At 50.0% G+C, this 27,928-nt stretch overlaps 1 protein-coding gene across 1 annotated transcript; it reads right to left on the minus strand.

Annotated features, from left to right (window-relative positions):
- Positions 1-2,551: 2,551 nt before the first annotated feature.
- SSC4D (scavenger receptor cysteine rich family member with 4 domains) lies at positions 2,552-26,702 on the minus strand. The gene is made up of 10 exons (XM_090025534.1): positions 26,633-26,702; positions 25,523-25,828; positions 14,884-14,955; positions 13,850-14,164; positions 10,207-10,287; positions 9,231-9,305; positions 8,431-8,742; positions 7,492-7,569; positions 6,246-6,592; positions 2,552-3,587 (listed from the first exon to the last, which is right to left on the minus strand). The coding sequence occupies exons 1-9, from the start codon at positions 26,700-26,702 to the stop codon at positions 6,276-6,278; spliced, it is 1,626 nt and encodes a 541-aa protein (XP_089881660.1). The 3' UTR covers positions 2,552-3,587; positions 6,246-6,275.
- Positions 26,703-27,928: the final 1,226 nt, after the last annotated feature.

Genomic DNA, 27,928 nt, shown 5'->3' on the forward strand with positions numbered 1-27,928 from the left:
CCTGTGCAGCCCTCCCCACTTTACCAGCCTTCTGTCTGGACGGGGGACGAGGATGCACCAGGGAAGCTTACTGAGTCATCTCCCTTTTAATGCCTTTTCTTTAATTGTGCATCCACTGTATGCTGAAATTCACCCTGGGCAGAAAGCCAGTAGGAGACTTAGGACAGTCTTGGCTCAAGGAGCACATAAGAACTCGGGCTGGGTGAATTTTGCTGTTAGAGGCCTAGTGCATCAACACCCCCCCCAGGATCCAAAATACGGATGAGCTAGAGGTGGGATTCAATGTAAGCCTCTCACGCAAGCCCTTGTCTGCGGAGCCTTGAGAAGATCCAGCTGTCTGAACTTTGTTGTTAAAGCTCATCTGTAGTTTGAACCAAGGAGAGAAGGGAGGGCAAGACCAAAGTGAAACACACCCAGATATTGCTACAAAAACACATCACCTTGACTTGGCCCTGTTTCTTTCTGACAACCAACCTCTTTCTGCTAGTGCAGCTGTGGCTGTGAGGCTGCCCTCTGCACAGAAATCCTAGCTCCCCAGCTCTGCTATGGGTACCCAATAAGTGACCTGCATGCACACCACTTTCCACCTCTGCAATGAAGCAGATCCTACTGAACTGCATGCACCTGGGTGATGCCCAGTCTAGAAACTGAGTATTGTCCTGGAACTCAGCAAAATAATTAAAATTCTTCCATTTCCCCTGATCATTTGTGCTCCTTCAACCTGGATTAATGGCCTTTTTCTCCCAGCAGAGGCTCATTCCTTATTCCTAATAGGCCATAAATCCAAACCCAAAATAACTGCAGCCTTTGCTCAGGCCTTGTGAAATATTTATTCTCTCTCTCCAACCCCTGCACCACCATCTCCTCTTAAGAGATGAAGAAAGGAACTAATCAATGGTATTGATCTATGTAGAATTGCAGTTGCTCCAGGCAAGAGCTGGAGAAATGAGGAGGGGGTGGGTGGGGAGAGGGAATGCTTATGTGGGCAAGTACAAAAGGACCTAGGTGGGATGTGCCTGTTTTATGGGCATCAATCAGATTCAGCCAGTGCCCACACAATAGAGCCCTTTCCTCAGCCCAGGTTAGGGCTTGATGAGCTGCACTTGTCTCACAGAAAGTCTTTCCGCCATCACCCCCCTGAAAATAAGCTTCCTGATGATGACAAAAGGTGCTGGCCTCAGACTTGCAGTCATTTCCCCTTCACCAGAATCCGCCTGCTTCTACTCACAATGCCAGGCTCCAGGGCAGGGCTAACTCTGCACTGCATTAGGTCATGAAGAAAAACATCTCTCTCCCTCCCCATTCAGCATGGAGGTACTCAGACGCAGAGGCCAGGAAGAGCTGGAGCTGGCATTTGGCCGGAGGCTCTCTCCAGCTTCCCTGATTACTGCCTTGCTGAGTGATGGGAGCTTGCATGATGCAGGAAGTCAATGAGATGATCACCAGCCTTTACTGGCTTTAAGCTATTGGAGTCTGAGGGCACAGACAGGTAAATGAGCAATATAGGGGGTGGGGACTTACGGTAGAGCGGCTGATTCCATGCACCCAGTTACCCCATGGTAAATGAATGCTAAACTGGGGCAATTTAGCTGCTTTATTTCAGACAAAGCTTCCCTGGTTTTGCCTTCACTTACTGCAATATGATTCCAGTTGTTATGCAGCAAGCCCAGAGTTTTTGTGCACGCGTTTTAATTTTGTCTTTTGTCTCCACAAATTTTGGTTCCACGCTGGGGAAGGGAATGCTGAGAAGCAGGGAAGGGAGGGGACCCGCTGCCTATGAAAGCTCTTCACAGAGCTAGTCTACACTGCAGCCCAGGCCCTTCCTCCTGCTTGGATGCATGGTTGTTTGCATGGCAGGTGTCCCGACTGAACCTGGGAGTAACAGCCAGGCTCAGAGTGACTGGGGTCTAGGACTCACCACACTGATGCTACTAGGCCTGCTCCATCTCCTGCAAGGTCAGCGTGCCGCCCATGGTGACCCAGTGCATCCCACTTCAGGGCTAAGACAGGGACAGACACTGCAATGCTGCTCTCAGAGCTGAGGGCCCAGAGTCTGGCTCCTTTTCACACCATCTTTCACACCATGATCCTCATTACCCCCAGTCTCACTACCTGAAGCCATTTGCCTCTCAGACCTTCCTCGGGAGGCCCTGGCAGCAGCAATCCTCAGGCAGCCTGTTGTCTCTAAGCATCTGATACCTTTTACAGCTATCCTGTGAGGAGGCTGGGACTTGACCCTTTCCTGGCCAGTGTGAGGTTCGTATACCCTTTAACACATGCTGCCAGTTATTTGGGATCCTCACAAGACAAAGAGGCATCTACTGAGATATGTCTATGCAAGTTTGGCTCCAAATCCCCATGAAACCAATAGGAGTTAGGGACCTAGCTAGGTGCTTTTGGAAAAAAAATCCCATTAGGCATGGATCTGAGCTATTCCACCCAAATCAATGGAGTTGCCATGGACTCAGCCTGGGTCACTGGGCCCCTCTGTTTCCACTTGTTAGTGACAGCAAGGGATCATAAGCCATCTGTCACCACCGGCGCCTGAAACGCAGCTAACTGAGCTGTGGTTTTCAGAGACAAGCCTGCTGGTTCTAAGCACACTTGAAACGGGCTTTTATTCACAAAAACATGTAAGAAACGTGGAAAACCCTGGGACACGCCCACTTGATTAACAAAGGAATCACACAAACACATGGCCCAGGCAGATGCATGCAAGTCCTGGGAGTGAATCCCTTGTCAGTAAGCAAAACCTTCCCCTCCCTCACACCTAGGGACAACATTGCACCAGCCTCCAGGGTGGAAAAATCACCAAAGGTGAATGGCAGACAGCAAGGAGCCTGCCAGGGGGAGGCCCCAAAGTTTCCAGCATGGTCTGAGAACAGGAGCAGAGCACAGTGAAATACATGACCAAGTGGCTAGACAGACCCATCTCTGCAGCCTGCAGCTTCAGGGTGCTCCAGTGTCTTTACAATAGGGCTGTATTGAGGCTCCTAAGTCACTTGGGAGCCTGCCTGGATGTGGCCATTATCACTCTAGCGTCTGAACAAAAATGTATCTTCCAGGGGCTCTGCAGATATCCCAGTCCCCTGCCCCATGCTGGAATGATACTCAAGTTTTCAGAATTCTCCATGGGCTCTGGTTGCTGGGCACCTGTGTGTTTGCCATTTCTCCTAGTGAGACTCTACTGGGCAGTGATTTTCCCTCTTGCTTTGAGGGTTTTCTTCTGATCCATACTCGCCCACCATAGGGAGTAGCCTTGGAACCAACCCAGAGGACTTGAGCAGCTCTGCTCTGTGTCCCTGGGGTATCGGGCAACCAGGAGGCACTGGTTGGCACCTGTTCAGCCAGGCACCTGGAACTGGCCTGGGTGAATGGCTAGGTGAGAGGGGAAGGGTCTGCAGGGCAGGGCAGGGCAGGGCTTCCTTGCTCAATACAGCCCTGTGCTGTATACAGTGATGTACAGGGAACACAGGCGTGTAGAACGTGTGGTTCGCATGCTGTGGATGGCAGTGCTGGGAACCATCCCACCTTGCACCGTGTGCCACTGGCATCTGGGATCCATTGCAGCTTGGGCCAGCCTCAGTCTGAAAGACAAACAGGAGCTTTAGCTCAGAGCTAGGGTTTTCCACTAGCTTGGATCATCTACGAGGCAACTTGGGCAGGGAGTTTTTGAGAGATCCTGACTCCTCTGGCCCTGGCACATGGCAGATGGAGAGATGCAGCTCTAAGCTGTGCCATGGGCACTAGTTACCTGCCCCTTCAAGTTCACAGCACCCCATGTGCCTTCACTACACTCATCACACCCCACACTCACCACCCCTTCCACACTCAGCTGTACCTCACAGCATCCCTCCTCCACACGCACTCGTTGGGGCAGGGACTGTAGGTCTGACCAGTGCCCAAAACAATGGGGTCCTCCTCTTGGTTGGTTGGAGTTTCTAGGAGTTATCATCATGACAAAACCCCAGTGCAAGATTGTATAAGGTGACCCCCTGAGGTCCCTAACAGCCCTACTTTTCTATGGTTCTGTGATACAAATCTATGAATGTTCATAGTATATTATACCTGCTCGATCCACAGAGAATTGCTTGAGAAAGAAATTTACAGACAAGGCAGAGAACAAGTCTGCTGGAGAACTTCAGAGTCACATTCGCGGACAGCTCAGGAACAGTCAGCTATGGTTGGAAAACAGATTTGCTGCCCCATGAAACAATGAGATTCTAATTTGTTTTGTCCCAAGTCACAATATAAAATTAAGTCAGTCGTATGACTAAAAGCCACTTCAAAAACAAATTTTCCCCCAAAACCTTCACATTGGGAGTTTTGACATTTTCAACAGGTTTTTCTATATTTGCAAATAAGATTTTTATTTAAATTCATATTCTGTTTTGTTTTTAAAAGGCAAATCTCAAAGTGGCATTATCTGACAGAAAAGTATTTCAGCAGCAATTTCAGGCCCAGCTCTAAATGAGGATGTCTGGCTCTAAGCTGGCAATTCCTGTCCATTGAGCTCAAAACACTTCATACAAGAAGTCAGAGTTACTGTCTCCATTTTACAGATGGGAGAAACTGAGGCATAGAGGCACAGTGACTTGTTCAGAAACACCCTACAGGCCAGTGGCAGCACTGCTGTCAGAACATGGCTGCCATGAGCTCCAGTCCAATATCCAGCTAAGTTATTCCTTGCAACTCTTCATTCAGCTCTGTCCTATGAATTCATGCTCCTAATCCCAGCATTGAAGATGGGGATAAATTGGTAGCTCTGACACACTTTGATCTTGCTAGATTCCTGGTGTTCAGTGTCGGAAGCAGCCATCAGATCAGTGAGTCTGATTCCCTGTCTCTCACAGGCCCTTTACGTTTCATGCAGCTACTGCTGTACTGAGCCAGTAGCTTGTACCTGTGTGTGGCTAAGGCACCTCTTCCACCAAGGCACCCAGTCTTAATATGAGCCCATCAACAGCTGGAGGCTCCACCACTGTCTCTGGGAGTCTGTTCTAAGGTGGACTCGCCCTCCCTGTTATCTGTGCCTAATTTCTGAGCCAAACCCATGTGCATCAGCTGCCAGCCCCCGGATTCTTGTTTTGCCTGTCACTGCTGAATTAAAGAGCCCTTTTGCCTCCATTATATTCTTGCCACCAGGTTGTTTCTACCCTGCAATCAAGGCACCTCTTAATCCTTCTTCATAGTCAAGCAAATTACAGCTGTCAAGTCCCCCTCTGCCATGGGTTCTCCCTGGCTTGCAGAGCACACTCCTGGCTTCAGCGTTCCCTGCATGGCTCTGTGCTCTGCTGGGAACACTCCCCAAGCACTGGCAGGTCTTGTGCCATCACAGAAAGCAGATCAGGATCAGCAGGCTCCACCTCCTGCTGGTATCCCACCCCCCCCAGCCACTCAGGGATGCTGTTAGGCCTGGCTCCTTGTAACTCCACTGCCCCATTAAGCTGGCCCAGCCCTGAAGGTGCATTAAGGGGCATTATTTGCAGCTGCTCTTTTCACAGCAGGCTGGATGTCTTGCTGATGGCTTTTTAACAATTCACAGTGGGGGTTTCTGCTGGATGCCCACCTCTGATACAGGGAAGTGGATGGGCTGTGGTCAGGCGGGTGATCTGTCAGCCCAGCAGAGAGCTCTGGGGAGGGGAGGGGAGGGAAAAAGAGGGGAGGGAAGGGAGGAGCTCTCCTGTGACACCACTTGAGAAAGGGAGAAGCAAAAGAAACCCTCACTTTGGCCTACAGTACCTACCCCACCGAGACTTGCTAGACTCTGCCCCTCCTCCTATACCCTTTATGCTTCCTTCCTGCCCATCTCTCCCATACTCTATGTGCTCAGGGCTCAGTCTACCAGGCACTCCCGGTCATGCTCAGGCAGTGAGCCTGAGTACAGGGCGATGGGCACGGGTAAAGGGCTCCAGGCATGACAGAAGCACAAAGTGCAGCCTGGAGATCACATGCCAACCATCCTGTGAGCATGAGGGCACAGATGGGGGATGCAGGCAGAGCTCCAGGGGCAGGATGGCACTGGAGGGAGGGCCATGAGCACAGAGGCTGGAGCACAGGAGCCTTGGGACTGGCTGATGTCCTGTCAATAGAGGGAGTGGCTAACCCTGAAGACTTGTCACAGTGGCACCATCTGCCCCAATTCAGGAACCTTATTTTCATGGGTTTATACTGGCCCAACATGGAGAGAAGGGGGAAGGGGGGGCGGGGCAGTACCCAGGGGTTGGCGCACTGCCTGGCACTACCTGAGCAACAGCTTCTCCCGGCTGGCAGGGTCATAGCAGGCTGCAGACGGCACCAGCGTCTTCCGAGTGGTCGCAGTTGTGGACGTTCCAGCGGATGTGGGAGCAGCGCAGCAGCGAGGCCTCGTTGCCCTTGCACTTGAGGTTGTCGAGGAAGATGTAGCCGATGCCCTGGCCATAGTGCGCCTCCCCCCAGGCCGCCACGGCATGCCCACAGCCCAGCTGCCGGCACACCACCTTGACATCCTTGAGGTCCCAGGCATCATCACACACTGTTCCCCATTGGGACAGGAAGAACATCTCCACGCGGCCTTCGCAGCGGTGGCTGCCGTTCACCAGGCGCAGGAATCCTAGGGGCAGGGAGCACGGAGGACCTGGTCAGTGCCCAGCAGAATCTCCAAGCTCTGAGAGAGAGATGAGCCTAGGAAGCAGTTGCTGCTTCATGGGAGACTGTCTTAATTGATCCTAATTAATTAATTGATCTTGGTTAGCAGAGGAGCAAGCAGCACTCAGCCTACACAACTGCTAGGACAGCCAGTGACCGCAGGCTGTAGCTTCTAGCCCAGCAGTACAGTCACTCCTGAGGTCTCGCAGCCCTGAGCAGTTAGTGCAGGTAACTGCTGCTGTGGTCCAGACAGGTCAGCTGGACTCAGTGAGGTGAATGGGCTTGCACAAGACTGGAACCCAGGAGTCCTGAGCCCCATTCCTGTGCTTCAGCTGCTCACTTGAGAAGTGCCTCCCTTCTTCCTGGGAGAACACTTGTAATGCCTCCGTTTATTACAGGTACCCAGAACTGAAAGGCAATGTGGCCCACTGGCTAGGGCAGAGGAACATCTATCTGGAATCTAGAGAATGGTCCAGTGGACACAGCACCCAACTGGAAATCAAGTAACTTGGGCTCCATTCCTGGCTTGGCTTTGCTGTGTGAACTTGTCTAGTCACATCACCTCTACCACTGCCCTGTCCTCCTGAGGAAGATGGATTCCTGTGGCGAGGTTATAATGAATAGTTGCAAGCTGCTTGGAAATCCGTGGCTGAAAAATGTCAAGGGAGCCAACAGAGCAATGACTGCTACCCCTAGGTAGTTGCACTGGTTATGATCAGTGCTTCAGTAGTGACTCCTACTGTAGTGGTCTGAACCTTTAAAAACTTTCTTGTCTGACTTGCTACCCAAGACAGGCCCCAGAGCACTTCTCCAGCATGGCTGCCTGAAGCCACCTAGGAAGGAGTTGCTGCACAGAGTACATACCATCCTTGGGACGAGTCGTGGTTGAGGTTGTAGTCGCATATGTATCTTCTCTGAAATGGTCTCCTGAGTCATCCACACCTGGTTCAGCAAAGGAGGGAGGGGAAAAAAGAATGAGGACATCTCTGCTCTCAGGCTCCTGGCTGGAGTCACGTAGCATTGGTGACCAGCATCAGAGAAAGGACAGGCACAGGTAATAAGCTAGGGAGAGAGGGTGGGCTACAGGAAGCTGAGGGGCGTTGCCCTTTTTAAGCCAAGAATGGGCAAGTCCCCCATTAAAGCAGACAGTGAAATCCATAGGCATTGCCTGCAGGCCCCACCCATCACATGCCACAGCAGTACACCCAGTGGGTGCAGTATGCTTTGTGCCTCCAAACCAGGCACTGGGTCCAACCTGGGACCTCCCAGCCAAGCCCCTTTGAACCGTCAGGGGTGCAGGTTTGGTTCCCAAGTCTGACTTTGACATCTTGGTTTGGGGCAATTCAGAAGCAGATGAAGCCTGTCTTCCCCCTGGGTCCCACTGACACCTCCACAACAAGGTGACCTCACAGGGTTCCCACTGTGCTGGGCCAGAGTCTCACAGACAGAGCTGGGAAATGCCAGTGCCCTTGGATGCCAGCCTGAACTCTGGGCTGAATGCAACTGCATCCAAACCCCACCACTGCGGCACAGCTGTGGAGAAGTGAGCCCAGCTCAGGGCTCTGGGTCAGAGCAAGGCCAGGCTGCATGAAAGGCGCTCACTGCAGGGGCCATCAACTCCACCCTTGCATCTGATAAGAGAGCTCCTTGGGGCTCAGCAAAGCTTTTGTCCCCTTTCCAGGCACTTAGCTGACTGATCTCAGATGAGAGCTGGATACAGCCTGAAACCACATGTACCATGTGACCATGATCTTGTGGCCTGGGGCAGCCTGAGCTGCACTGCAGCTTATACACACATCTCACCTCTGCATATCACGCCGGCGTCCTCATGGTGCCCACAGTTGTGCTGCCCCCAGCCCAAGTTAAAGCAATCCGCCAGGTCGGTCTCTGTGCCAACGCAATCCACGTTGTCCAGGAGGATGGGCCCGGTGCCGTAGCCAAAATACCCCAGGACCGTGGCCACCACTGCAGACCCACAGCCCATCTGCCTGCAGACTACCTGGGCGTTGGCGAAATCCCAGTCGTCATCACACACTGTTCCCCAGGTGTTGCGATGCAGAACCTCCACTCGGCCTTGGCAGCTGCTGTTCCCGCTCGCCAGCCGGATGCTGCCACCTGATGGCCAAAGAGGGCAAGTGAGGTGCTGGGGGAAGCTGGGGGGTCCTGAAATATTTGTGGATGAAGGTCAGCGCGGGATGAGGGGGGGAGGGCAGTTCCTGGGCCCAGGGCAGCTCTATCTTCTGTCAAGTGCTTAGTTGCTGCCCTCATCTGTAATGCCAAGTGAGGCCCAAGGAGGCTGTGTCTCAGCATGCTCCATTTCAGACTCTGTGGAGTCAGATGCTGGGTCTCGTCACCTCCACTGCCTGTCCTATCATCTAACGGTGCAACACGCTGCATTTGGCAAGACTGGCAGGATCCGCAGTGACCAACTAGGGGCTCAGCTGATGCTGTTGGGCCTAAGCAGGTGTGACCGCAGGGCTTTCATTGGCTTTGGCCCTGCCTCAATTGCATGATGCCTGAGTGCCACATGCCTACCTGGCCTGGCAGACAATCTCTCAATGAGCCCCAGTGCATGCAGAACGGCAGGGCATGACCATACTTACTTTTTTTTCCCCTGGCAAAAATAGCTGTCGTCATCACTTCAGTCTCTGAAGAGAGCTGATCTCTGCCATCAGTGACTGCAAAGATGAGTGCCAGAGTCAGGAGTCAGAAGAAAGGTCCAGGAAGAAAGCTGTTTCATTGCTGTTCTCTACTTAAGGGCAGCAGGGCAGCTCGCTCTCTAGAAGCAATGGCTTTCAAAAGCACCATGGTGGGATTATGCCCAATGCAACCGCGTACATAAAAGATAATGAGTCCTGCAGGATTCCTGGCACACAGTACCAAGGCTGAGATTTCCTGCTTGGCACAGAGCTAGCAAGAGGGGTTGGTACTGCTTAAACCCAATAGAGGTTTGTTTTGCAAGGCACCAGCCCATGAGTTTGCTTTACTATGAGCAGCTCCCCTGGGATAGCTGTTGTCTTTCTGCTCCCAACGTGATTTAAACTGGTGTAGAAAATTGATGTCAGTTACACCAGTGTAAACACATGGGGTGCTTATACACATGCAGGGAGGCTGCCCCAATGCACTGTAATTACAGTGCGTTAGTGCAGACTCGATTAATTGATTTGACAAGCTTTAGTTAAAGCACCTCTGTTGCCATTTTTCAGCACAGGGACGCTGATACACATGGCGTTCTAGGTTCTTTAATTAGAGTGGCTCTCAGAGCCCCCCCCCCCCCACACACACTTCTGGAGCATGTATATAAATGTCCGTGGTGTGTCTAGGCTCTCCAGGAGTAACTCCCAAGGCAGAAGACAAGAGAAAACCCAGGATCATGGATCCTAGCCATGTTTCTCCACATCCAGTAAGAATGGCAAACAGATTTGCATGACAACTGTGTTCTCAATAGGAGAATACTACTCCAGGGGTAGAAATGTAGCTACCACAAGCCAGGCACCAGTCTTGTGACTTTAAGCCTTCATGCCAGTGTGAATGCAGGGTCCATCACAAATCCCCTCTGAACAGGAAAGCTGGCCTCACCTGTGGCAGTGCCGGTGAAAGGCTCTCCATACTCCCAGGTGACTGAGGTGGTGAACGGTGTGACTGTTGACATCCTCAGCCCTGGAGAGACACACAGAGGGGCAGAGGTTACATGAACAAGGGTCATTGCCTGGGCTGCACAGAAGCCTTTCAAGAGTTGGGTCAGCTAGAAGGGATCCCATCTGGAGAACGAAGAAATATGTGTATGTTATTCTACACTCTCCTGGTTGCTCTTATTGGCTCCCACTTCTCCAGCCTTTTCCTTGGGAACAAGCGCTCAGCACTTTCTGTCCTACCAGATGAAGCTACATCAGCTCCTGACTGAAGGTGCCTGGTTGCTCTGACTAATCCCTGGAAGCCCTGGGTGTGCTAGGGCTCTCTCTGAGAAAACCTGCAGTGTTAGTTTAAGGTAAGAAAGCTCTCACTTTCCAGGCTGGAGGTCCCTAGTTGGATCTGTATGTGACATCAAGCCACCACGACTCATCCACAGCTCCCTGCTATTAGTGGTTATGTGGAGTGGGGTGTATGGAGTTGGAGCAGAGGCTGGTAGCAAAGAGTTCCCCCTGCCTTGAGGGCTCTGCTGCCTGTTTTAAGTGCAAGGTGGCCAAACTCCCACTGTAGGAATACCTCTGTGCTGCGGGCTGGCAGGGGGTGAGGCTCTGTGGGGAGAGGGCTGGAACAGAGACTTGGCCCAAGTCATCTCCAGAACTTGACCTAAGTGAGCCAACAGCTCCTTTCCATAACTGATGCGTTCAAACCAAGATTTACCTTTGGTGGGGTGCACAGCACAGAGAAAAGCAGAGGGTATGAGAGTGCCCAGCAGCCTGGTAAAAAGTCTCCCTATTTGGTCACCCCAGCCCAGCTCTGTCCATCACTGCAAGCCTGCTGCAGGGGCCTGCTGCTGTAAGGGCATTTGTCTCTCACAAGGGCTAAGCAAACATTACACCCTATATCACAGGTAAAGCCCGTTATTCACATAGTAGCAACCACTCCCATTCAACCAGACACTCGTTCCACCCAATGGGCTGGGATTGGTACTGGTGCTCCCCCTCAAAGACTCCTCTGTTGACCCATCTAGAATAGCCCTGCCCTTCCTGGCTGTCTCCCCAGGCTCCTGGCCTTCTTGGACCGGTATTTACCTCTCCCTGGCAGCAGGGAAGAGAAATGACAGATATTTTGGGGAGAAAGGAGCAGTATGAGAAAATTGCCCATTTCTCACAGCATCATCCTCTTTGTTAGTTAATAGTTGGAAAGGGAAAGTGACGGCACTTAGTGCTCCAGTCATTAGCCATGATAATAAAGAAATTCAAGGGGATTATTAACATTATAAATGGTAATCAACAGATAATGGCAGAAATACATCATGTAAAGATGGGGAGAAGGCTCTGCTCAGCACTGGCCCACAGACAGCCCAGCTGACAGCTCATCCTTCACTTCCAGACCAGACTGCTTCTTTTCCACCCAGCAGAGCAGGGCAATAGCAGGCAGGAGAATCTTTTCCCTTAGGAATGGCTTTTCCAGCCTCCCCTGCCTTCAGCTATGAGATTCAAGATCTCCCCAGTGCCAGCAGGTAAGGACAGATGGATGGATGGATAGTCTGGTGGAGGCCCCTCACTTAAGACTGGGGCTCAGTCCCCTTTTCTGCCTGTGGGACCTTGGGCACATCACTTACTGTCTCTGGGCCTCAGTCTGGAGGAACAGTGGCGCTGCCCTGCCTAATAGGGGTTGTTAGGATGATGACACTGAAGAGTGAGAGGCACTTAGCTCCTGTGGTGATGAGGGCTACAGACTGCATGGGAGAAGGGCCTGGCACTGGGCCATTACTCTCAGTTTGACTTTGGGGTATGCTATAACAATATTCCATTTCCTTTCCAGTGGCCAGTCCACACTAGCCTCCAGTTTTCATGTTATAAGTCCTAGGTCCACTCCTCACCCCCAGTGCCAATAGTCCCTTCCAGTCCCATTCATTCAGCCAGGAGCCCTTCCATTGCCAGTGTTATTCTCCACTGTAGGAAAGGGATTCTACAATAGTAGAGGACAGAACTAAATAATCCAGGAGGCCCCTTTAAGTCATATGTGCTCATAATTCACCCTCTACTACAACGACCTCCTCTTGGACCTCTTTGTCCAGCTCCCAAAACTGTTTGGTTTTCCCACAGTTCTGGGCTCTCTAGCTAGAGCAAGGGCAGGGTGTGGCCAGATGCTGGCCTGCTATGGCCCCTGAGGCAAATTCCTCTCTCTGTCCTCTTTCCCCACCACACTGGCAAACCCTAGGGGCCACAGCTGGGGTTTGCCAGCCCCAGCGACACCTCCACAGCTTGCCTGCAGCCAGGCAGGGATGGAGTTAATTCAGAGGTGGGCAAAATGTGGCCTGTGGGCAGGATGTGTCCTTGCAGGCCATTCTATCTGGCCCACAGGGCCCCTAAAAAAATTTAGAAAATTAATATTTATCCACCCCAGCTACGTGTCATGCAGCCCTCGATGGCTTGCCAAAACTCAATAAGCATCCCTCCACCCAAAATAATTGCCTGCCCCTGAGTTAATTCCTTCCTCCATCCTCTTTCTTCCCTCAGAATCCCCAAGGGTTTGGCTGCAGTCTCTGTGACTTGCTTGCAGTCAGGCAGGGAGGGGATTAATTTCACAGCATATTCTGGAGCGGGGGGAGAAAGGCCAGCCAGTCCCATGTGTGCAGATCCAAACCCTGTACCTGTGAACCCAGAGCTAAGACCTGCAGGACCAGACTGAGAGGTGGGAAGTGTTGGCAAAGACCTGACAATCATCACACATGCTGGAGATGTAGTTAAGGGAAGTTGCAGACAGCTTCCCCAAAAAATGCAGAGAGCTACATTTACATTATAAAGCAGAGCATGTAAAAGGTGGGAATACCTAAGCAAAGCCTTGCTGAATGTCTGGCTGTAAGGAAACACTGCCCTCAGGTTTAGTAAGACTAATTTTTGTCTTGCCGGTTTTCATTTTAAGTTAGACTAAATTGTGTATGCTGTGTTTTACTGGGCTGAATCTTAGCTTAGGCAAAGATTTTTGGTAGTTGCCTGTTGTATGCTTTGCAAAGTACTGTGTTCAATATGTGCTTGCTTCATAGAAAGGACTTTTTTCCTGTCTCCACTCCTCAGTCTGGCAGCAACTGCCCCCCTGCCTTCTGACTACTGGCTGCCATCTGCTCCAGCGGGGAGGGGTGAGTGCCTTGGACAGCATCTCTCTTCCCTCCCCTTTGACAGTGGCTGGAAGGCATGCTCTAGCACCCCAGCTTCTGGCTTGAGCCACTGCAGGTATATAGCTACATTTCCTGGTATAACAGAGAATGTCTGTCCAGTAATTAATCAGTTTAAGCTGTGCAGCTTAGACTAACCTGCAAAAAGTGAATACATTCAGGCTTGGGATTTTTGAATGTCTGTCCCTAGCCTTAAAGACAGTTTCTGCCCCAAGGAGTTGTCAGTCTGCAGGGGACAATCCTCATTGGTTTCCTGATCCTTTCCTCTAACAACTGGTCAACACAAGTAGCCCTTTGGTCAGGGTGTTTGGCTGCCTTACTCTGCACCTGAGCCACAAAGCACTGGGGTTGTTAGAGCTCCTGGGGTCCCTTGTTCAATCCAAAGATGCCAGCCATGCTGCTTTGCTTTCCTACCTGTGCAGATGACCCCTGCGTCCTCATGGTGCCCGCAGTTGTGGACACCCCAGCCCAGACTGTAGCAAGCCGAGAGGTGGGGTTCACCTCCATCACAGTTCACATTGTCCAGGAGGATGTGCCCTGTGCCATAGCCAAAGTAGGCATTGCTCTTGTAGTCCAGGGCATGGCCACAGCCCACTTGCTTGCAAACGACACTGGCATCGGCGAGCCCCCAGTCATCATCACACACGGTGCCCCAGTGCCCCTGGTAGTAGATCTCCACTCTGCCCTGGCAGGCATCAGTGCCGCTCACCAGCCGAATGCTCCCATCATCTGGATGACAAGAGGGAGGAGGGTTAGTGCTCCCCGTGGGCCCCCTGCTTTGGTTAGATCACACCTCACTGGCAGAAGCACTCCAGGTGACCCCGAGGCATGGTTGCACAGCCTCCATGCTAAGCAACGCTGACCTGAGGCATGTCCCACCCACACATTTCTGCTCTGCAGCTGCCAGCTGTCAACACTAAAGCAACGTGCAGTAGTGAGCAGGTGCCAGAGTCACTGTCACAGGCAGGGTTACGGGTGCAAGCCCAGCACCTGCGTTGGCTGCATGGCTTCACTTCCAGGATCTGGTGCATGGGGGACAGGGGAGAGCATGCAAAGCAGGCTTCGCAGCAATGCTCCTGGGTGCAGCATAGTGGCTGGGGGCAGACATGCACTAAGCTTAGTCACATGGGAGTGACAAGAGCAGGCTGTGCTGAAAGCAGCATAGATGTGATGGAAAGCAGCAAGTCAGGCACAAACCTTCACAGGGCAGCAACACATGCCAATGGGCCTAGAGACACCATGTCCCAGAGCAAGAAGATCTGCTCCTTGATACCTCACTGGGATAATCTTTTACTGCAGGAGGTATCAAGGCTTGGTGAAAGTATGTGAGGAAAGAGTCTACAGCATAGCTTGTGTTCCCTCTACCGGCCACTGACAGAGAGACACTAAACTGTGAGCGCTTCCAAGGCAGTGGGGGTGGCTGGGAGGAGATGCTCGGAAAGGCTTACTTTTCCCATTTTGTAGTGAGGTTGTTACAGTCCTGCTGCTTGGTCTTCTGCTCGCTTGCGTGGGCAAGAGCTCTGCAAATTGAATCAAAGAATTTCTGAATGTCTATGTATTTCGGCCACTATTCTCTCTCAGACACACTGTAATGAATACACATGCTGTGTGTACATACACCCACCATGGTCACCAGCCAAGCCAAGTGCACCTGGAGAGCAGCGGTGTACCACACACACATGTGCACACACACAGGATAGTGCTGTAACCATCCACACATACCTAGTAGACTGTGGGCATGCAAATCTCACAGTGGGGAAGCAAACACTTGTGGAATGTGACTAGAAGCAAAATGCACTTTTGAAAGTGAATATTTTGAGAAAAGAGGGTTTTATTTCTTTTTGTTATTTCACCCCTCATATTAACACTGCTCTACATAAAGAGAAGGCACTTTGAGCCAGATGCTCAGCTGGTGGCTGGCAGTGTCCTGAGCACTCCCTCCATACGCTCCAAGTGAGGGCCATGTTCAATGCCCAGTGGAGTGATCGCATAACTAGGAGTCAACAGTACTGCCAGCACTGAGCTCTCTGGAAACATAAGCTAGATGCCCATGAGCAAGAGACTAGCTGAAAAATCATGAGATTTAGGAAATCCATAATCATTTGGGAATCCTTGTATTTGCCTTCTGGCTTCATTCTGAGCTTCTAGGTCACACAACAGGGACACTATGTGAACACTGCACATTTTCAAGATGTTCTCCATAGCAGTGAGGACTGGAAACTTACTTCATAAAGGGAAAGCTGAGGTAAAATCATGACTCCAAGAACTGGGGCCTGAAGGAAGTCAGCACGTTGTGAGAGTCGATTTAAAACCTTGATGTTGGCACATTGAGAATGACCCTTCAGGATCTACTTGTGACTCCAGCACCAATGCCCACGGTTGTGCAAACCCCATAACCTTTCTACTTCTGCTTGCTCCGATGCAAAATGGGGATAGTGACGTTTACCTTCCAACCCCAGGCTGGTGTTTCTAGGGAGCAGTTAACGTTAGGGAAGAGCTGCAGAAGGACTATGGATGACTCAGAAACGGGCGCAGTGTTCTGGGTACAGTGAAGGGCACTTTCCCCTCCCCGCCAGTGCTAACTACCATTATTAACCAAGCAGCTTTGCCTCTACGCTACTTTTATCTCACTCTGTACATCTCATTTGCTTCTCTGTTGCCATGTTTCTGAGCGAGGGAAGCTCCCTGAAGAGATGGGAATATCACAGTGTTCACCTGAAGGAGCTGCGTTTGTCAGGCAGAATGGTAACTTGCTCTAGGTCAAAAGCCTGTCTTGTTCAGGGAACCCTGCCTCAAAGCACAGGCCATTAATTATTTCATACAGCTCCAGGCCTCTGCTTTATTTTCTTCATCATCCCGTCTACAACCAGGAAGGGACATACTTCCAAAAAGTTTGAGTAGTTCAGCTCAGCTCAGATACCCATTAACTACCCCTATCACAAAGCTCCCTGCTCCTCACCAAACCCTCCTACACACCTTTTGTGGCTGTGTCTTGAGAGTCAGGATCCCTTGCCCCCCAGGTCAGCTGGCATAGTACTTCCTTTCCTTAGTCAAGCCTGGATCCCTTCCTTAACCAGCTAACCCACCCAGCAACCTACCTTTTCCAGACCATCCTCCTGCCCCTCATTTCCTAGGGAATCAGAGCTCCGTCCTGTCTGCTGTTTGCAATCTGCCACAGCTCTGGGCCTCCCAGACATACTCTCTCCACCTGCTGATCATGCTAAGAAAGTGTGAGAGGGAACTGCCCTGGTCTGTGAGCAACTAGGAATCCAAAACAGACCCTGCAGGGAACCTCAGGGTGACCTCAACTACCCACAAATAGACTGGGTCAATCTAACTTCAGCTTGGGATGCAGAGACCAAATCTGAAGTTTTAGGACTGCTATCTACAGCAGTTAGTCCTGGAACCTACAAGAGGAAAGGTCATTCTTGACCTAGTCCTAAGTAGCGTACAGAATTGTGTGTAAAGAATAACTGTTACTGAGCCACTCTGCAATAGTGACCCCAATGCAACTGGGTTTGACATCCATGTAGGAGGGGAGACGAGGAGAAAATGTACCATAATCATCTTGAACTTTAAAAAGGGAGTTTACACCAAAATGAGGAAACTAGTTAGACAGGAGTTAAAGGGGGCCCTAAGGAGGTGAAGAACATTCAAACATCATGGGAACTGCTTAAGAATACCATATGGGAGGTGCAGAGCAAATGCATACTGCAAATAAAAAAAAAAAGGAAAGTGGACCAAAAGCAAGCCAGCATAGTTTAATAGAAGAGTTGCAGAGGCAATGAGCAGAAAAATGAGTTCTTTTAAAAAGTAGGAGTCAAATCCTAATAAGGAAAAGAACATAAACTCTAGCAACTCAAATGTAAAACTGTAATAAGACAAGCTAAGAAAGAACGTGAGAAGAAACTTGCTAGAGACACAAAAAGTAACAATATTTTTTTTTTAAGTACATTAGAAGCTGAAAACCTGCCAGGGACTCAGTTGGGCCTTTGGATGATCAGGGTGTAAAAGGGGCACTAAAGGATGACAGGGCCATTGCCGAGAGACTAAATGCATTCTTTGCATCAGTGTTCACTGTGGAAGAAGTTAGGGAGATTCCCTCACCAGATCCACTCTCCTCTAGGGACAAGTCAGTAGAACTGACTCAAATTGGCATTTTAATGGAGGAAGTCAAAGAGGAAATTGATATAACCGGACCCAGAGAGCTGGGTTGATCTACAGACTTTTTTTTTTTTTTTAAGGGCTAGCAGGGGAGGAAGTGGGAAAGAGAAACTGCAAGATGGAGGTCATTTTGCCCTTAAGCTGCATGGAAGGAGCAGGAGTGAGGCCTTGCTCCCCAACATGCTCCATACCATTGCCCTGTGGCAGAAGGGCCACATTACCAATGTGTCAAATATAGGTCTAACGTGCTCCATGCACCATTGGAAGAGGCCCCAGGGAGATTGCAGAGGAGCCTGATCTGAGTGCAGCAGGGAGAAGGAACAACTTTCCCACTAAGGAAACCCCAGCAGAGAAAGAATCTGACTGCTGCAACAGAGCAAGACCTGAGTGAGATGTATTGTTGAAATCATAGAATCATAAACTCATAGGGGTGGAAGGGAACCCAAAGGATCATTGGGTCCAGCCCCCTGCACGAGCAGGAAAGACATCTGGGGTCAGACGACCTCAGCCAGGTGACCGTCCAGTCTTCTCTTGGAGACTCTAGGGTAGATGGTTGTACCACCTCTGGGGGGAGCTTGTTCCATAGTCTGGACACCCTAGTTGTAAAGAAGTTTTTCCTAATGTTCAGCCTGAAACTATCTTCCAGGAGTTTGTGGCTGCTGTTTCTAGTTTTCACCCAGGGTGCCTTGCTGAACAGTTGTTCACTGAGCCCCTGATGTACACCTCTGATATAGCGGTAAGCCGCAATCAGGTCCCCTCTTAGCCTTCTTTTCTTTAGGCTGAAGAGTCTGAGATCCCTCAGCCTCTCCGTGTAAGGCTTGCCATGCAGGTCCCTGATTATGTGGATGGCCCTTCTCTGGACCCTTTCAAGCTTTAGCACATGCATGCTAGAGTTTTATTGGCCCTAGTGGCTACTGCATCGCATTGCCGGCTCATATTGATGCTGGGCTCTATTGTTATCCCCCAGGTCCCTTTCATATGTAGCGCTGGTCAGGTTAGTGATGCCCAGCCTGTAGGTGTGCTGCAGGTTCTTCCTTCCCAGATGCAGCACTTTGCATTTCTCTACGTTGAACCTCATCTGGTCCCATTTTGCCCAACATGCAGCCTGTCTAGATCTGCTTGTATCTGCAGCCTATCTGCAGGTGTGTCTGCACAACCCCGTATTGTGGTGTCATCCGCAAACTTGGCTAATGGGCTTTTCACCCCCTCATCCGGGTCATTGATGAAGATACTGAACAGCACTGGGCCACGTATCAGCCCCTGGGGTACAACACTGCCCACATCTCACCAGGATGACACCGATCCCTTCATTTGGACTCTCTGTGTCCTACCCCACAACCAGTTTCACACCCACTTGACAGTCCCGCAGCTGAGCTCAATATCTTCCAGTTTTCTGGTCAGTACCGTGTGGCATACTAGGTCAAAGGCTGTCTGGAAGCTGAGGTATACGATGTCAACTGCTTTTCTCTTGTCCAGGTGATGAGTCACCTGATCATAGAAAGAAATGAGGTTGGTCCGACAAGACCTGCCCATGACGAAGCCATGCTGGCTGTCATTCAGTATCATACCTTCTGCAAGCTTGTCACATATAGCCTCTTTGATGAATGTTTCTAGGATTTTCCCTGGACTAGAAGGTAAGCTAATTTGCCTGTAGTTTCCCAGGTCTTCACACTTCCCCTTCTTGAAGATGAGCGCAACACTGACCCTCTTCCAGTCCTCTGGGATTTCTCCAGAGACCCATGATTTTTTAAAGACCTTTGCCTGGGGCTCTGCAATTACTTTGGCCAACTCTTGCAGCACTCTTGGGTGCAGTTCATCTGGCCCTGCTGATTTATATATGTCTAATTTCTTTAATCCATCGTACACCAGTTCTATGGCAATGGTGGGAATGGTGTCAATCCCACCCTGCTCATTCTGTGCCCTACCTGGCATGTTGTTCCCCTTGGTCTTGTGAAAGACTGAGGCAACGTAGTCATTTAGGAGTTCCATTTTTTCTTGAGTAGTAGAGACCAGGTATCCACACTAATGGGAGTGTGGGGCAGAGGCTTGCACTCCCATTAGTTTTCCTTTTACTCCCTATGTAGCTAAAGAAGGACTTATTGTTGTCCTTGATTCCTGCAGCTAGTTTTAGTTCGGTTTCTGCCTTAGCTTGCCTAATCTGTTTTCTACAAGTGTGGGCCATTGTCAAGTAGTCTTCCTTAGAGGCTGTCCCAAACTTCCATTGTTTGTACGCCTCTTTCTTTTTCTGTGGGAGGGCTGCAACTTCCCTGCTTAGCCAAGAGGATTTTTTGCCCCTTCTGCTACTTTTTCTCTATAAGGGAATGGATTTTCTCTGAGCCTTAAGGATTGTACCCTTAAGGAATGACCATTCTTCTCGTGCTCCCTTTACCTGTGGTCCTTGGTCTCTCAGGACATTCCCTACTAGTGACCTGAGCTTATTAAAATTTGTGTTTTTGAAGTCTAAGGCTGTGAGCTTGGTTTAGATTCATAGATTCATAGATGCTAGGGTCGGAAGGGACCTCAATAGATCATCGAGTCCGACCCCCAGGCTGTTTTGTCAGCCTTGCAATGGACTGTGAACGGGTCGAAATGGGTAATTTTGTTATCAGGTTTCTGGGTTTTGTGGGCTGTATTACCGATGCAGTTCTAATGCCTATAGGTATAAATACATCTGATTTGTTTGTACCATCTTGTTAAACTGAGGTGCTCATGGGGGGAAACTGAGTTACCACAGCCACACATCTGCATCCCTTTGTGAAAGGGTTGACACTGGTAAACTAAATAGTAGCAAATTAACAGGACCTGATGGCATGCACTCTACAGTCCTGACGGAGCTCAGATCAGAAATTGTAGAGCTCTTAACTGTAGTATGCAACCTATTGGTAAAAATAGCCTTGGGACCAGAGGACTGCCAATGTGACTCCAACATTTTATAAAAGGCTATAGAAATTGGCTCAAAGTTAGAATACAAAGAGTGAGTATAAGTGGTCAGTTTTCAGGTTGGAAAGAAGTTTTATAGTTTTATAGCACTTAGGGTCGGTCGGAAGGGACCTAAACATCATCAGGTCCGACCCCTGCCCCGGGCAGGAACTAGTGCTGGGGTCATAACACCCCAGCCAAATATCTGTCCAGCCTCCTCTTGAAGACCCCCAAGCCTCCTCTTGAAGACACTCCTCTTGAAGTAAACAGTGGGTATCTGTGTTGGGACCAGTGCTGTTTAACATATTCATAAATGATCTGGAAAAGGGGGTGACCAAATTTTGCAGATGACACAAAATTGTGCAACATGATAAAGACCAAGCCAGACTGTGAGAAACTACAGAAGGATCTAGCACTTTTGACTGAATGGGCAGTTTAAATGGCAGATGCAATTCAATGTAGATAAGTGTAAAGTGATGCACATAGCCAAAAATAACAAAAATGGGCAATAATAATAATAAAAAAGCTATACCTACACTAGGATATGGGCTCTACATTAGCTATTATCACACAGGAAAGGGACCTGGGAATCACTGTGGACAGTTTGCTAAAAACATCAGCTCAGTGCTCAGCAGTTGTCAGAAAGGCAAACAAAATATTAGGGATTATTAAGAAGGGAATGGTAAACAAAGCTGAAAGTATCATCATGCCCATAACTCCATGGTGCATCCACACCTTAAAAAGTGCCCAGTTCTGGTCCTCATGTCTCAAAAAGGATATAGGAGAACTAAAGAAGATACAGAGAAAGGCAACAAGGATGATCAGTGGTATGCAGGGGTGTATGAGGAGAAAATAAGAGACCAGGCCTTTTCAATTTAGAAAAGAGATGCTTGAAGGGGGACATGATAAGGGTTTACAAAATACTAAACAGTGAAGAGAAAGTAAACAAGGATGGGTGCATCTACACATGTACTTTAATACGCATTAACCTATTTTAATGCTCATTAAAGCATCACTAAAATGGTGCTAATTAGCTAATGCTCATTAAAATCGGATAATGTGCATTAAGCATGACATAAAAACCATGCTCTTTAGTTAATGTGCATTAAGACAGGCTAATGCGAATACTCCTAGTAAAGAGATGACAACATTTTTTTGCCAGAGACTGAAAACCCCCACAATGCCTACCTTGGAAGGTGCCAGAGTGCCGGCATGCCAGAAAAACAAACTGAGGGCAGGGGGTACATGGCAGGATGCCTGCTTGTGCCCCTTGCCCCCCACCCAAAGCCCCTGCCCCCCTGCCTGCTCATGACCTCTGCTTCCCAACCAAAGCCGTTGTCCCCCAGCCCTGCTGCCCCTTGTCCCCCACCCAAAGCCCCTGCCCCCCAACCCTGCTCATGACCCCTGCCTCCCACTCAAAGCCCTGGTCCCTCGCCCCTGCTGCCCCTTGCCCCGTTACCTCTCAGCTCCGTGTTCTTGGGGAACCCTGGCACAGGACGCAGCCTGTCTGACTCACAAAGATTTCCCCTCTCCCCCCTCTACCTGAACAAGACCTGATTATGAAAGACAATGAAGATGCATTGGGGACACACCTAAAGCCCTCCAGATAAGGGTGACAGGAGTGAAACAGCTGCCCTAGGTCTCATTTGCATGCAAGGTGGGACTAGATGACAATTCATTTATGTGGAAGATGGAGAACAGAACGCCCGAAGCAAAGCCTGCAGTGAATTCAGAGATCAGAGAAGCAGGAGAGCACTGCATGATGGGGAATCTGTGCTCCAAATGCTAATCAACCCACATTTACGCACACTCAGATCAGCATTTATCAGACCAATTCTAATCCGGATTTACAAAGGACTTTCCTCACCCCTGACCACAAGAGTTGTCGTTTCCCGAGATGACTGGTGGAAGTCCTTCTCACAAAAGTTATGAAAAGTCATGCTAAGCTGAGGCTTGTTCACAACAGGTAAAAATCCAAAACGCTGACACTGCAAGCTATCTATGGTTTCTGAAGAAACAATGAGGTATCCCATCCAGTATATCTGCTATCCATAAAAATTTCAAGCTGGCTTCTAAGTGTCTGGTTATTCCTTAAAAACTTATGTTTTTCATGGTTGTTAATCAGTTTCTTGAGATGTTCCAAACCAGATAACCCCTCGTCAATAGAAAAGACAATTAATTGCACTATTAAGAATGCTTTGAAGAAGCTGAACTGAGGATATAAAAAACTGTAAAAAAAAGCAGCAAAAGTGTGCTTCAAGAGGAGAAATCTCTCTGACACCATCCACTGTGTTCCCGAGAAGCTGGAAGAAACAGATCGTCTCCCTTCAGGGATCGTGCTAAGAACTTTACCTGTCAGCATTGCAACCCGAGTGCCTTGGACTGGTGAGATCCCAGCTCTCGCTCTCTCTCTTTTGTCTCTAGGTATAGATTTCTGAACCTGAACTGTATTAGTTAAGCTTGAGCTAAGTTTCCCCAAATACTTAGTGAAACCCGGGTAGTATTGTAATTGTTTGTGTTTGTTTTCCTTTGCATGTCTATTACTACCGGTACCGTTATATATTTCATATACTTAGCAATAAATAACTTTTATAGTCAAGCTGGTAGTAACTGGGTATATTTTTCCTTCTCTACTTCTCCTTCCCCACTTGCTCTGCAGCAACACTTCTTCTACCTAAGCTCAAGATCCCTATGAAGCCCAAAAATACTGTGGGGTCTGCTCATCAAGAGGCTAAAGATTAAGACATGCTGAGTTTGAAACACATAAGGGGATCAGCTTATAGAGGCTGATTGACCCAGTCTGGCTCAGACTTGCCCTAATGAACTGAATGCTGGCCCATGAGGGTGTCAGCTGGACACCCAGCCAGATTCAGAGGTATTCTGTTTACCTGTGTGCTTGTGTCTGACTGCAGTTTATTGTTGCTCTGATGAACTGATTCTTGGCATATGAGGGCAGCAGCCTGTCCATGCTGATCAACCCGGCCAGCTCAGGCGTGTCACGTTAATCTCTTGTATGACTGATTTGGTGACTGGAAGAACCCAGCCCCATTGAAACCAAGTCCTGCAAGATAGCTCCACTGGGGGTGAGAACTTGCAGAAGGGAGATACAGCTCCGTATAGAAATACAAGTAACACAAGCAGCACACTGATAGAATTACAAAGACCCTAGAAATGTATCCCTAATAAATGAGCACACCCCAAGGTGATGGGCAAATCTAGTAACACCCCCACCAAAAGCCTCTACCCCCCAGCCCTGCTCATGACCCTTGCCTCCCACCCAAAGCCCCTGCCCCCCAGCCCAGGCTCTGTGGTTGTCAGCAGCTACCCAGAACCTACAAACATCTGCTGCTTCTCCATCCCAGTCCCAGCCCCAGCCCTGCCCCCAGCTGCCTCGCAGCCCCAGCCCCAGTCCCAAGCTCCAGGGAGGCGGCAGATGCCGGCAATACTTCCCACTGTGCTGCCCTCGCCGTTTCTGCAAAGCAGCATTGGAACCCGGCGCGGCAGGGCACAGTGGGGGGGCACAGAAAGCTTCCTGCTTCGAGCTCCCCACTGCCCTGCCACATTTCAGTGTGCCCGGGAGCAGCATGAGCAGCAGCACAGGGCTGTGCCCCTCGCTGCTGCCCCCGCCTGCAGGGGAAGTGTGGCCGGGCAGCGGGGAGCTCGGGGCAGGAAGCGTTCTGTGCCCCCCACTGTGCCCTGCCGTGCCGGGTTCCAGCGGTGCTTTGCAGAACCAGCGAGGGCAGCAGTGGGGACCATTGCCAATATGTGCTGCCTCCCTGGGGCTGGGGCTGCGAGGCAGCTGGGGCTGGGGCACAGAGGCAGCAGATGTTTGCAGCTGGCCCAGGTTTTGGGTAGTTGCTGATAGCCGCAGAGCCCAAGCTGCTTGCAGCAGGGCTTCTATGGGAGTAGGCCGGGCTCCATGGCTATCAGCAGCTACCCAGAGCTGGGGTGGGCTGCAGCCGGCGGGCTACAAACAGCTGCTGCCCTCCCGCCTTTGCCCTGGCCCTGACTGTCTCCTGGTCCTGGGCCCTGGGAAGGCAGCAGGTGCTGACACTGCACCCGTTGGGGCTGGGGTGGGGAGGCAGCAGCTGTTTGTAGCCTCCCGGCTGCAGGTGGCCCTGGCTCTGGGTAGCTGTTGATAGCCACGGAGCCAGGGCTGCTCCCAGCGGCTTGCAGCGTCCCAGCTGCCTGCTGGGAGCAGCCTGGGCTTCCGGCTGGCAGCAGCTACCCAGAGCTGGGGCTGGCTGCAGCTGGGAGGCTGCAGACAGCTGCTGCCTCCCCAGACCCAACATGGGCTGAGGAAAATGGCCTTGCATGCCATGCTTGGCACGTATGCCGGGGGTTGCCAACCCCTGTCCTAGTACCTTGCAATGATTTAATGCATATTAACTGAAGCATGATACAGTCAATCATCTTTATATTGGTGCCAATCTGATATTGGACCAATGTGTTGGTGCACCTCTAATTAGAACAAATTCTTGGAAGAAAGAGGTAGCAGTAGCTATTGAGCATGGGAGTGAGGGGCACAGCCTCTGAATTAGAACTTCCTAGACCTTAAATGCTGGAGGCTGCAAGGGAGAGAGGAACAGTGGAAACAAACCCTGGCCATACCCTGCTCACTCTCCATTTCAGCATCCCCTTTCTGCCACTGTGTGACAGGATACTGGGCAAGATGGACCTATGGTCTGACCCAATAAATAGCAGTTCTTATGTTCTTGTTATGTTCTCAGCCTTGTGCCATCCATGAGCTCTTCTCCTTACACAGAGCTGAAATAGCAGAATGAGAAGATGGGCCTGGATTGATTGAAACTAAAGGGGAAAGGAGGAAAAGGGAGATATGGAAAGAGTCAGTTTAGTCAGGCAAAACCCAAGAGAAGGTCCTGAGATGTGAGATGAGGGCTGCTGGGCCTTAGCCAGTGGGCCTGTAAGTGTGCCAGTCAACTGAGGCCACATGACCCATCACTAACCCCTCTCCCACCACTGGATGGAACCAAAACTTTTTACCATTACACGTGACAGCCACATCCTCATAGTGGTAGCAGTTGTGGATGCCCCATCCGTGGCTTCTGCACTCACTCAGGGCTGCCTCCCTTCCCTTGCAGTCCACATTATCCAGGAAGATGGGCCCGCTCCCCTGGCCAAAGGTGAGGGTAGCTGGCATGGCGACGGCATGGCCACAACCCAGCTGGCGACACACCACATTGGCATCCACGATGTCCCAGTCATCATCACATACTGTGCCCCAGGAGCCATTGTAGAGGATCTCCACACGCCCCTGGCAGCGGCTTTGCCCTTTGACTAGCCGCACCTCTGCAAGGAAGGGCACAGGGACAAGGTCACCACAAGTTGGTCACCAGGCAGCAGCCTAGGCACTTGACTAATTAGATGCAAATGTAACCACCAAATCATAGGCCTCTGCCACTTAAGTCAAAGGATCAACTCCAATAGCTAAGAGGAGCAGTGCTCTGATATCTTGTTTGTGTTGGCTTAGATCCTGGTGTGTGGGTTTTTAAGGCAAGGATAGTGAACACTTATGCACATCTATCTTGGCATGCCTGTTTGCAGGGGGCATACACCTCGCATCTTCGAAGCTCCCAGGGGATTAGGAATTTATCGAGCTAGAGAAGAAAAACTGTGTCATGGGATTTTAGTGACAAGTCACCTGGTGCCATCAGCAACTTGCTAATACTCTTAGCAAACCCATTTCAGGATAATCCCCAGGCTGAAATCAGTCACAAATAAAGGACTGTTCAAGCCAGTGGGAATAGATAGCACATCTGTATAAATGGCTCTGTGTTTGCACTGCCAGCTTATTCATTCATTAGGATCCTACAATAAAGTGCTGTCCATCAGACACAGCCTGGTTCACTTTCAGGAAGCCAGCAACAGTGGTCAAATTCCCCTCTGATTTGCAATAATAAGTGGGACTATTCAGGAAAGGCTTATTCCCTTCCACAAAGAAATGTGGGTTTTCACTGACATTTTCAATTTAAACCCCACTTGGGGGAAACTCAAATTTTCCTTGCCAAACATTTCTTTTTCATTTAATCTGTGATGAAATCCCACAGGTGAGCGATGCCCCATCAAATCACAGCTCTAAGGATCAGGTCTTACCTGGAACTGGCAGTGGGGTAGTTTCCAATATGTTGCCTGAAATTAAGAAGAAAAGGGATAAGCCATCCATTGTATTCTGAGAGGACAGAGGGAGGAGAAGGTTGTCAGACAAGTGACATCCAATTGTTTCATAGCCTCTTCCTGAGCCACGTGATTGCCAAAAGAGGTGAGCACTGGGCTGACCCTGCAGAGACATGAACTTCACCCCAAATGAGAGCAGTTGACTGGTGGCATAGACTGACGTCACCCTTGCTTTGGCCACTCCTGCCTTAAACAAGGCACAAGAGCAGGTCTCAGGGCACCTGGCATGTCCACTTACCTGTCTCTTCCCTTTTCCACAAAGATCTGAGGTCTGCAAAAAAGAACAGGGGAGAAAGATTTTGAAAGAGAGAGAACAGCTGGTTTCAAAAGGGGGCAGGGGGCAAACATACAAAGCAGATTTTTTATTTCTCAGTCTACAAAATGGGTATAATGAAACTGAGCACCTTTATAAAGTGTTTTGAGATCTACTGTTGAAAAATGCTGGGTAAGAGCTAGGCCAGTAGCCTTGGCAATTTGTTTAACTATGCATGGATCACTTTGCCCACTGCTGGATGCAGCCACCTCTAGGGAGTGAGGTGGCAGGTTGTAAACCACGCAAGGCACAAGAAAGAAGTGCAAACCACTGGAGAACCACTGGAATTTGGCCATGGCATGTGGATTAATGCCCCCTAAATTTTCAGCCCTCCTGGCTGCATTGGAAAAGCTGGAAAACCAGACTTCAAAAGGCTTGTAAATGAGAGGGACAATGAAAAAAAATGTTTTTTCACTCCCCACCATAATTTTCTTGTTTTGAAGTCAATCCTGTTCATTCAGAGGGCAGGTAGACAGCGAGCTCACTGTTCTGGGGAGTGTTGTGTTGACTGTACTGCCTGCCTTACTTGCAAAGGTGCAGGGGTGCAAACTGTGTTGGGAGGAATGTGAGTTATCGTTCTGCAGCAGTTTCATTGTCAGCGCTCACCCTGAGTGTAGTATGGTACATTGGAAGGCAAAGTGCTAACTGCTTTAGCATTGCTGAGCCTGGGCATGTCTACACAAGATGCTTTACTGTGGATTAGACTAAACCAGTGTGCAGTAAAGCATCACCATCTACATGTGTGCAGGACTTGCTGCACAGTAAATGAGGCTAATGCACTGTTTGCAAGTACGAGGAAACACTGGCACTAGATTAACCGTGCATTAGCTACTGTGCAGTAAGTAGCACACGTGTAGTTGTTGACTGGGAGTAAATTGTGCAGGCAGCAAGAGGGTCCATTG

The sequence above is a fragment of the Crocodylus siamensis genome, chromosome 13, assembly GCF_052110815.1.
Source record: "Crocodylus siamensis isolate JL-2025a chromosome 13, ASM5211081v1, whole genome shotgun sequence".
Lineage (NCBI taxonomy): Eukaryota > Metazoa > Chordata > Crocodylia > Crocodylidae > Crocodylus > Crocodylus siamensis.